The 11,406-nt window shown below is 43.7% G+C and overlaps 1 protein-coding gene across 1 annotated transcript; it reads left to right on the forward strand.

Annotated features, from left to right (window-relative positions):
- LOC102447043 (galectin-related protein A-like) lies at window positions 1-11,385 on the forward strand. The gene is made up of 4 exons (XM_006113403.5): window positions 1-158; window positions 3,656-3,744; window positions 8,648-8,822; window positions 9,209-11,385. The coding sequence occupies exons 1-4, from the start codon at window positions 132-134 to the stop codon at window positions 9,350-9,352; spliced, it is 435 nt and encodes a 144-aa protein (XP_006113465.3). The 5' UTR covers window positions 1-131; the 3' UTR covers window positions 9,353-11,385.
- The last annotated feature ends 21 nt before the right edge of the window (window positions 11,386-11,406 follow it).

Here is an 11,406-nt window from a genome sequence, read left to right on the forward strand (position 1 = left end):
ACCAGTGTTCCACTGAGATAATGTGCTTCCTTACATCCTCCCTTTATTCTGGGGATTTTGTGTATTTTCTCTGCTCACAAAGAAAAAATTTGCTGTGAGACTGCTGCACAGGAGACAAGCAAAAGACAGAGATGACAGAAAACGACAGGGGCAAAAATGTAAGTGAATAAATCCACTGGTGGGTTTTTAAAATTGAAAATATGTTTTATATCATATGCATAACTATATTTAAAGACACAACTGCCAGAGGTGCATAGTAGGTCCTCCTGTAACCAAATTAAGGCCTGTTCAGGATCCTGCTACTTCTTGCTGAATTCCCGGAGTAGGTTTCAAACGTATCATTTGCTCCATCTGAACTAGGAAATGACCTGTGAATGATCAAACATCTGGCTGTATTCAGATACCCGGGCTATATTCAGGGTACCATGGAAGAAATTATAAATGCTAAAATTGGATAGAAGCCAGGAGTACACTTACATTTATTCTTTATGTGGTATCATACATATGAATGATAATATTTATGATATAGGGCTTTTCAAACATTAAGTAGTTAATCTCTAGCACATCTTTCAGGTTGTACCATGTTATTTCATTTTACTGTCTCTCACTTAAAGTAATGAGGATTCATGGGAGGAGGAAACATTTTCTGCTACTTTGTCTAATTTTAAATATCTCAGGGGAATCTGCCACTTCCCTTGGGGTACACCACAGTCTAATATTTCATCCTTTAACACTTCTTCTGATGAGTAACCTAAATTTACCTGCATGGGGTTGCTGCTGAGTTTCCCCAAGGAATAATTGCACATTTGTTAAAACAGTAGATGCTCTAGTACAGAGATTCTCAAATTTCATTGCACTGTGACCCCCTTCTGATAAAAATTACTTACTCCCAGTGCACACTGGCTTCAACTGCCAGCCCTGCTCCTAGAAAGCTGGCTGTCGCCCTGCACCGCGAACTAGGCATGTAATGGTATAGTCAATTCACTGATTAACCAATAAGCAAAAGCTTATGGGTTTATGCTATACACCACACACATTTCCTCCCCACCCTTTACCCCCCAGGCCAAGAAATTTTTTAGCAGGCTGGCCAGCAGCCCAGCTCAGTCCTGGCTTGTGCTGGGTCCAGCTCTTACACCTGCTGCGGCTCTGCATTTAAAGTGTATTAGGGGGCAGGCAGGCAGCCTGGGGCAGTTCTGGCTTGCACCGGGTCCAGGAGCTCAGGCCCCCCTCCCCCTTACCGGGCTCCGTGTGGCGCTGTTGCTTTGAAGTCCTCCCTCTATATGTTAGAGGCAGCAAAGTGGGGGAGAGGAAGCGACTAGTCGATTTGACTCTCCGATAAGCATTTGCCTATCAGATAGTTGACTAGTCCTTAACATCCTTACTCTGTACCTCACCTCCACCCTGTCCTGTTGGGCCATAAGCTCTGGTCTCCCCAGGCAAGGCACACAGTTGGGGTAATCGCCCTTTTGCAAAGCAACATAGACACTGAACAGGTTCTGCTCTGGGAGTACTTAACTTTCAGGCAGGGCTACTCAACTTTGAAAGTCCCTGGGAGCCACAATAATACTCACAGCACATGCCGAGGGATGGAACTTAAGTGTGGTTGCATATACATGCAAATATATATGCAAATAGCTTCTTTCACACTGGTGGACATGAATACAAAGCACTTCCCACAATGCTTTGGTGCTCCCGGCACCTCCTCTCTGGGTGCTAGCAACGTCGACACCCTGTTCTAGCCAATCTGTCCGCTTGCATCTTTCAGTGCTCACCCCATGTGGGAGACACCTCACTGTTGTGGAGGGTGTTCCTAGTGGAGGCCATATTCAAAGGATCCCAGCTACAGGCTACGTGTTGAGCCCTATGTACACCCAAACCACGCTGTGGGCCGCAAACATACAGGCAGCGGGCTGCATGCGGCCCATGGACCACATGTTGAATAGCCCTGCTTTAAGGACTTACCACCTAGGAAACCAACCCCAAAAGGGATCAAAACCGTAAATAAATCCATCCTACTCTATAAAAGTTTTACACAGGGAAAGCATATAAGTTTGCCCTCTTTATCTACGAAAAAGATGCACAGTAGTTTCCACCCCTGCAGGTAACATATTGGGCTTGATAATAATCCAAAGTGTTTTTATTAAGTACAAAAGTAGGATTTAAATGGTTGCAAGCGAAAACAGTCACAGCAAAGAAAATTGCTAAATTAAAATAAAAGAATACTGGCTAATTCTAATCTACTAAGAAATTTGTTACATATGAATTTTTACCCTAAATGCCGCTTTCACAAGCTAAGCAGTCTCCTAGCTTGGATCTGATCCTTCCTCCTGTTCAAATCTTAGATGTTTCCAACAGGCAGCTTAGGTGGTAAGAGGGTGGGATCTTCTGGTGCCTGACAACTGCCCCTATTGTTCGTTTTCTCTTATATTCCTTTTGTCCAAGGTGGCAACTGATGGTGTTCAGTTCAGACTTTTCTCACTTCAAGTGGAAAAGTACAGGTGTCTTGGCCATTAGTCTTTCTGGGACCAATCACAGTTTGGGCTTACAGGACAATCTCTCCAGCACCTTAAGACTAACAAAAAATGCAGAGGGTATCATGAGCTTTTATGGGCACAACCCACTTCTTCACTTTTCACAGGTTGTTGGTTTGAGTACTGAGTTTCTGGAGCATCAGTAATGGCCCTCATTAGCACATTTAGAATTATAAACAGATCCACACTTCATATTTCTCTAACTTCACATACAAGAATGATACATGCACAAAAATAGGATATACAGATTCAGTGGGTTACAATCTTTAAAATTACATATCACATGATTTGTTTTGCATAAAGCATTTTCAAGTTATACATTCTCATACTCATAAGACAATTTTCATAAAGCATGGGTGAACGTGTGACAATTAATGTTCTTACATTTTATAATCAACTCCCTTAACTTTTTTCACCCCTCTATCCTTGAACTTTTTTCACCCTCTATCCTGCTAAATTCTAAATGTGTATTTGTGCAGAGCTCCCAGTGACTTCAGTTGTATGTTAGGCTGGCAAGACTTCAGTTTTTTGACTCTTTAGTTAGTTTTAACTGTGCACTGAAGTTGGAAAATAAAGCAATTTATGAAAATTGCTAATAACATAGAAGAGCTAAAAGTTATCACATCTTTTCTCTGAGAGTTCTCAAAATTTATTACACATGTAAATGAGTACAAAGATATACTACTTATGTATTTATAGCCCTTTACACTTTAAAATTAGTTTATAATCATTAACTTGCAAAACATCCCTGTGAGATAAGTATTATCCCAATTCTAATCCCCTGCATTGACCACTCTTTCTACTAAAGTTGCCACTAACCTCTAAAACACATTAGGGAGCTGCTTGAAGTAAGTAAAAGTGGAATTGATTTGCAGCTATTTGTAGACGGGATAAAGAATAATTTAATCGGGAAAAATTTTATAGTTATTTTAAAAAATGGCAGTGGATTAAAGGTACCTAGTAGTTTGCAATGTTAGAATAAGTCCCAAGGAAAATTGATCAGTGAACACAAGGCCAGTGAGATGACAGAAGTGTATAATACATGCAGTTTATTCACATGGTTCTGCAGTTTATCATGCAGGCGGTAAATCTAGAGATGAGTAATAGTTACTTTTTTCCACTAGGTGGAGCGATATGTTGGTGAAATTAAAGGAGGACTGAGACCAGCCATGAAAATTACTATTATTGGGGTCATATGTTCCAACCCCAAGAGGTAGGCTGGGGACCTGTTGTTCAATTGGTTGTTTCACACACAGGAGTATCTGTCATCTAAGCTGGCCATAAGTACTAGAGGGTCATTGAGGGCATGTGCTGTTTTGAGTTTGGAGGGGAAGCTGTACAGACTCATTATTACGGCCCACAACCTAATCTCTTATATAGAAGTGAGATTGAAATAGCTTTAGTCAGAGTTGGCAACACTATCCAGGGAAGATTTATTGCTCCCCCAAACATGACTACATGTAATTTTCTGTAAGAAATCCTATTAAAATCTCCAGGATTGCTTTCAATAGCCAATGGGAGATTGATGCCAATTCCAGGAGAGTCCAGGCCAATTCTAGACTGAAGTGGGGGAGACAATTGATAGTAAGGATATTAAAAGTCAGTTAAATAGGTAACTGAATAACCGCTGAAAATCTCAGTGGTTACAGTTAAATACTGTGGGCTTTGCAGTATAAAACTTAAATAAGCTTTATACTATAGAGCCCACAAAACCTCCCTGGGAGCAGGACCACCAGTCCCTGCCGGACTGGCTCCCTGGGAGGAGGCTTCCCTGCTGCAGAGAAGCCACCTCCCTGGGAGCCAGGTGGCCAGGCCCTGATAGCTCCGCTCCCTGAGAGCCGGGCTGGCAGAGGCTGATGACCCCACTCCCGGGGAGGCTTCGCTCTGGATTCTGCATTATGTAGCTTATTTAAGATTTATACAGCAGAGCCTGCGGCATATAACTATGTAACCACTGAGATTTTCAGACTTTGTCCACCCGGCTCCCAGGGAGGAGGCTTAGCTGCCCTGCTTCAGCGAGTCACCTCCCTGGTAGCCAGCTGCGTCTAACCGACACCATTAACCGATAAGTATCAGTTTATGAGCTAAACAGTTAGTTGGTTACACTCTAACGTCTCTAATTGATAACCCAGTATCTCTAAAAATGTGGTAAAGTGATTGGGCAAACGACATCATCTTCTGCTGCTTGTCTTTCTGATATAAACTGCCTGATATGTATGTGTAGTCTTTCACTCTGGCTACGTCTACTACACTGCAGATTTTTAAAAAGCTCTGTGTAGATGGGGCCATTTGTCGGGAAAAAAACCCTTTTGCACAAGAGCCTGTTGTAAACCTCATTTTTTAAGGAATAAGGGATCTTATGCAAAAGAGTTTTTTTTCCAAAAAATGGCCCTGTCTACACAGGGCTTTTTATTGCAAAAACCTCTTCCACAAAAAGCATTGGAAGAAGATATGCAAATGAGAGTGCAATATATGCAAATGAGCACTCCATTTGCATTTCCTCTTCCTCAAAAAACCTGCTGTGTAGAAGTAGCATCAGTTGGGCAGTATTAGACCAATCCAGGATCTGGAATTATGATGTCTGCTAGTGGTTGAAGGCCTATAAAGACAACATCATCATTATCTTTAATTTTGCACAAATTGTAGAATCCAGTGGTTTTGAGCATAAAAAAAACTCTGGGTTGTAACTGTGTGCAGTTTAGATGGCATTAATTTATAAATATTGATCCTGATATATTCACCACTGACCTGCAGGAAATCTACCTCTTTGAGGCAGAGGTTTCCTCTTCTACCACAGTTTTTCTTCATCCATGGGTAAGACTGTGATTCTGTCACAGTGGTTGCAGAAATCACAGATTCCATGACTTTCTGCGACCTCTGAACTTCCACAGCTACAATGGCCAATACAGCTGATCCCAGGGACACCTGAGCAGCTGGCCCTGAGGAGCACCCAAGCAGTGATCCTGAGGATAGTCCAGGGGAGTGCCCGAGCAGCAGCTCCAGGGGCTGCCCTGGGGTTAGCTACACTGGCTACTGTCCAAGTGGTCCCAGGCAACTGGTCCTGAGGACCACACGAGCAGTGGTCCTGGGGGAGCTAGCAGTGAGCCACCTGGGCTCTCAAACCTCAATGCTGGAGCAAGGCCCAGGAACAGAGATTTAACAAAGGTTATTTATAGGAAAAGTTATGGACAGGTCACAGGCCATGAATGTTTGTTTATTGCCCATGACCTGTACATGATTTTTACTAAAAATACCTATAACTAAAACTTAGCATGGTGGAGTGTGATCTTGAACACAGTTAGCAGTAGATATGTGCTCAGGCACAGCCATCAGCTGTGGGGGAAGTTCAGCAAAATACTGAGTGCTGCTAGGACCCAGCTGAGAACAGGACAAGCAGTATGAAAGAACTTGCTCCCTTCCTCCTCTTCCTGGGACTATCGCTCTGTTCCACCTCTGCTCCAGATTCAGAGATTTTTAAGGCAAAACTGGATCCTTACAGACATGTAGTCTGACCTCCTGTCTGCCCCAGATCATAGAACTTCCCTTCATGATTTCTGCATTGAAACTTTGCTTGCACTTTACATGGATGAACATAACTACACAAAGTCTACAGAAGTAGAGAATCAGGCTACCTGATGACTCAGCATGTACACTTTGCCTGTATAGTTGAGATGAAGGACACACAATATTACCTCCTTTGTCCCTCCATACCCAGCAGTCCATCACTAGTGGTCTAGTATAAACCCATTCCATTCTCAGCTCTCAAGCATGGAGGCAGGACCTTCAGATTCCTGAGAAGCTCCAAGAGGATTGTATGCAACTCTAGGGCTATGTCTACACTCGTGGCTTCTTGCGCCAGAAATATGCAAATGAAGCTAAGCGTGGAATATTGCCGAGCCTCATTTGCATGCCTAATGAGCCTCCATTTTTGCAGAAGAGGCTCTTGCGCCAGAAGGAGCTGTCTATACTGCCCCTTCTTGTGCAAGAAAACCCCTCTTGAGCAATGCCGTTATTCCTGAAAATAATTGGCGTAACTTTCTTGCGCAAGAAGGGGCAGTGTAGTCAGCTCCTTCTGGCACAAGAACCTCTTCTGCAAAAATGGTGGCTCATTAGGCATGCAAATGAGGCTTGGTGATATTCCATGCGTGGCCTCATTTGCATATTTCTGGCACAAGAAGCCACAAGTGTAGACATAGCCTGGGGGGGAGGGAGTGTTACCACAGCCCCATGAGGTGCGACTGGTGTGACTCACTGAGGTTTTAAATACCTTCAAGTACCACTCACTGTGGAGGTTTGTATATTCTGATTAAAATTGGATCTTCCAGAGATCAGCTGTGACAGACTACTGGCTAAGCCAGAGCTCTGCCACAGTAGCCTGGTTAAGGGGAAACAGCTGAGCAAGCCCAGGCCAGCAGGGCTATCAGAAGCAGCTGTGGGGCTCACAGCAGGTGGGCTATATAAGGCAAGAGGAAAGAAGCTAGAGGGGAAAGGAGGAGTAAGGAGCTAGGGTGGTTCAGTGTGCTCTTAGGGCTGTCTGGACTGTAAGGCTGCGTCTAGACTGGCATGATTTTGCAGAAATACTTTTAACGGAAAAGTTTTTCCCTTAAAAGTATTTCCGCAAAAGAGCATCTAGATTGGCACGGATGCTTTTGTGCAAAAAGTGCTTTTGCACAAAAGCATCTGTGCCCAGTATAGACGCGCAAGAAAGCCATTTTAGCCATTGGGCTTTCTTGCACAAAAAATTAAGGTGCCTGTCTACACTGGCCCTCTTGAGCAAGTATTCTTGCACAAGAGGGCTTATCCCTGAGTGGGAGCGTCAAAGTATTTGCGCAAGAAGCACTGAATTCTTACATTAGAATGTCAGTGCTCTTGTGCAAATTCAAGCAGACAGTGTAGATAGCTGGCAAGTTTTTGTGCAAAATCTAAATGTAAATGTAAATAGAAGGTGGTGGGAACTTACAATAAAGGCATGGGTGTTTGCATCAGAAGGCTTGTGACTGATTTGTGGACCAGCCGGTGTACCAGCCCCAGGGGCCTGAGCAGGGACTCTGCTACACCAGCATACAAAGAAAGGGGTTTTGTTATGAAAAGGCTGGATTTAAACTGACTTTGCGGGCCAGCAAATGGACACATTTCTATCCAAGAGGGAGCTCCAATCCTTGTAGAAGGGATAGAAAAATTGTAACTTACTAGAGTCTCCTTAGACTGATGGTGAATGTGCATAGAAATTTTTATTTAAATGTTTTCTCTGTAATGCTTAAGAATAAATATGCTTGATGAGGAGCTGTGTGGTAACTTGGTGAGAAAATAATGTACAGGTACTAGCTGTGGGGTGGGGTGGGATGGGGTTGCTGAGGATTTCACAGTATATGACAGGGAGCTAAAAACCCCAGTCAGGAACAGGAGAGATAAAGGTCTCTGCCCAAAAGAGGTAATAGGTGAAAGCCTGTAACTTTAAATTGGTGCCTTCCAGGTGGCCCCAAGGAGAAATGCAGGTGCAGTTAACTCAAACTGTGACAAACTCTAATATAGACACTCCAGGAATTTCTTTTGTTGTTATATGATTTGCAATGTAAAGGAAAGTGATTAAGGTAGCAATCTGGCATTAAAGAGCTCACTCCTTTCTTCCCTTCTCTAATCAAACAGAAAAACAACTCCAGTATTTATATAATAGAATGGAGGTATTTACAGGGTGTGGACATAACTGAAATATCAATGTCACATCCTAAAACAAGTCAGTAGTTAATACCTTAACACGCAAGTTAAGACCTTAAGACTAGTTAATGTCCTCAGACTTAAGAACTACAGTGACCAGCATTGCTGAATGTGGTCAGATTGGCTTAAAGTTGGCATAAAACTGGCTAAGCAATTCCAAAGTGAAAAAATGAAATGGATTATTTCAGCGCAGGTCTGCTTCCGTTATTCAGTAGAATTGCTGAGGAATATAGCAACATTTCAGAATATTACAACCACCAGAGCTTTAAAACTTCACTGTATCTGCCACATGAAGTGTTTTGAGACAGTTGCTATATGCCCTTATGTGCATCTGTCACTCCAAGCATGTTCTGGTAGTTTGCTGACAGTCCTGTTCATGATCACTGACTTGGTCCTTACAGCTTTGCAGTGACTCTGCTCTGTGACCCCCTGGATGCAAGCAAGGATATCGGATTGTTACTTGCAGTCAACTTCAGTGAGAAATCCATCACCCGGAATGCACTGATTGCTGGAAAATGGGGAAGAGAGGAGAAGACTATTCCCTACTTCCCATTCACAGCAGGGGACACATTTAAGGTATTCTCATTAGTTCTCATGGGTGTAGGGGGGAAACGCTAGAGTGAGGGACCAGCTGAGTACAACTCAGTGAATTTTATACAGTTGAAAGCTGTTAGATTGCCAGCCCTGAGGAGTTAACTTTTGTCTATCTACCAAACTAGTACAGCATGGGGAGTGGCCATACAAGCTTCCCCTAACATCTCCTGACTTGGAGGAACCATCTCTATAGGCAAGTTCTTTCGCAAGTTCACTGAGGATAATTTGCTATAAGAAGTCGTTACTTATAGGAGATATAGAGAAGCTCAACTCAATTTCCTAAAGCACTCGTGATACCAGAGTCCAAGCTAGTGAACTAGACTATGGTGCTGGCCTCTAATTCCCCCATTACCCTTGCTCCCTTGCAGATGGAGCTCTTGTGTGAGCACCAGCAGATCCGGGTCCTGCTTGATGGACGGCAGCTCTGTTATTTCACTCACCGTGTTCATCCCCTGAACTTGGTAACAGCTTTACAAATCTCAGGGGACATCAAGCTTACTAAGGTGGCTTGAAAAAAGGACCCCACTTCACCAGTGAACTAAGGCAGTGTACTTTTGCCATGTACATAGAAGTATTTTCTCTTTCCTTCTTGATGCTTCTTGAGATTTTAAATGTGGAATTTGCTTAGGTTTATCTGTTTTTTTTCTCACAGACCCTGAGGAGCTGTAATGAAAGACTAGTTCAAGCACATGAGGCCCCTTGCAAAGCCATTCTCTTGGGTCTCCTAGATTGCAAGGCCTGTGAGTCAGACATAGGGTTGCCAGGTGTACGGTATTGTGCTGGACAGTCTGGTATTTGCGCGCTCTGTCCAGTAAAAAAGATCAGAAAATACTGGACATGTGCAATGTCTAGTATTTTCTGATTTTTCCGGCTGTGCACGGGATGGAAGCCTGGTGTGGGCGGGGGAGCAGCTGGGAGTCCCAGCTGGGAGGCGGGACCGCGATTGCTGCCGAGAGCCCTCAATCGGTTGAGTGCGAGGAGGAGGGGAAGCCTCTTCCTCGCCCGTGCATCGCCGGGAGCCTGCGTGGGACAGGCAGCAAGTGCTCAGGTCAGTCCTGCTCCCCGCCGGCCAATTTGCTCACACACCCCCCTTCCCAGCCGGCCGGTTCTCTCTCACTTCCCCTCTTGATCTTCCCCGGCCAGCTCCCCTGCACCTGCTGGCCCGTTCCTCTTCCAGATCTCCCCAGCTAGCCCCGTTGCCCCCCCTTCCCGGCCAGCACCGCTCCCTTCTTGGCCGGTCCTCCCCGTACACGAAGTGTGTCTGTTTTTTTATTTTGTTTTGTTTTGTTTTTTGCTCACTAACTTTGGTCCCCCTCCTTTTTTTTTTCCTTCAACAAAATTTTTTCCCGGTGATTTTTTTTGAGGGATGGTGGTGGTGTTCGGTATTTTGTTTCAGCCATCTAGCAACCCTAGTCAGACAGTGTGCAGCCTTTTCAATCCTCATTGGCTGCCATGCTACCTGGAGGACTCAGTTATCTGAGGATGGGTGGGGGAGGGTTTATTAGGTCACATATCTAGAAGAAGTGAGTAGGATTTAGCATGTAGTGGCAGGAAAGGTCCTTGTTATGGGGCCAGACACTATATTACCCCAAGCTATTATCACAGTGCTCAGAAGTCAGTACAAAGCTGCTTGTGAATGACTCACCAGCATTTCCAACTATTTGTAGTCAGTGGAACTCTCACGAACTGGGAGCTCTGTGCAGCTGCTCCCGGTATTGGCAGTCTTGTGTTAACTGGCTCTGTGCAGTAACATCTGTGCCTAAATCTGCATCATCTGTTCCTATATTAAGCTAAATATGCCCATTTACTGACAGACCTCTTTAACTGCTTTATGAAATAAACATTTGAACCGTCTTAATGTTGTGTTGATCATTTGCCCTGGTAGGTTTAGAAAAGCCTCCAAATATGTGATTGTTGTTATTATACATATTTACACACTACGCTGTGTACTTGATGTTTTGCAAACAGTGAAAAAGATACATTCCTTTCCAATAAGTTTCAATCTACATTTTCAGGCTTCCATCCTTTTCTTGCAAAACTCTCCCCTAAAAACAATGAGCTAGATTCTGATCTGACTTATCATAGTACAAATCTGGAATAAAAGGGCTTCTTTCGGGCTGCACTTCTTTTGGGCCAGCTATGTGTGTTCAGAAAACAAGGAGAATATTTTGAAATAATATGGACTGTCTATATTCTCTTATTAAGCATGCTCCTAAATCAGGGGTCCTTAGCACCTTGGTGATGGGGTGGTCTCATTAAGGGAAATGAGGTGTTGGTATGCCCTGAGGCCAGGGGAAATGTCCTAAAGGTATTGTTTAGTCATGTCCTTAAAAATGTCCCTGTAAGTCAACAAGCCAGCCTTTCTACTGTGACTGTTTCCATGTGAAGGTTTCTGTGAATTATGTTTGGGAAATTATTCCATAACACTGCTATTCTGGCACAGTGAGAGATATTTGAGATTATGAGTGAAACATGGATAAAATTTTTCCTTGTTTCTTGAATTAAGTACCATTATTTTCCCCACATCTTTGGTCTCACCTCTGGGAAAGATCATGTGAAAAGGGTA

The sequence above is a fragment of the Pelodiscus sinensis genome, chromosome 5 (assembly GCF_052426305.1).
Source record: "Pelodiscus sinensis isolate ZL-2025 chromosome 5, ASM5242630v1, whole genome shotgun sequence".
Taxonomy (NCBI): Eukaryota; Metazoa; Chordata; order Testudines; family Trionychidae; genus Pelodiscus; species Pelodiscus sinensis.

Excerpts from the sequence above, each read along its gene's own strand:
- LOC102447043 (XM_006113403.5), top strand. The coding sequence starts at position 132 with ATGACAGAAAACGACAGGGGCAAAAAT. Across the intron at positions 159-3,655 it reads AAAACGACAGGGGCAAAAAT|GTGGAGCGATATGTTGGTGA; the intron begins GTAAGTGAATAA and ends TTTTTCCACTAG. Across the intron at positions 8,823-9,208 it reads CAGCAGGGGACACATTTAAG|ATGGAGCTCTTGTGTGAGCA; the intron begins GTATTCTCATTA and ends GCTCCCTTGCAG.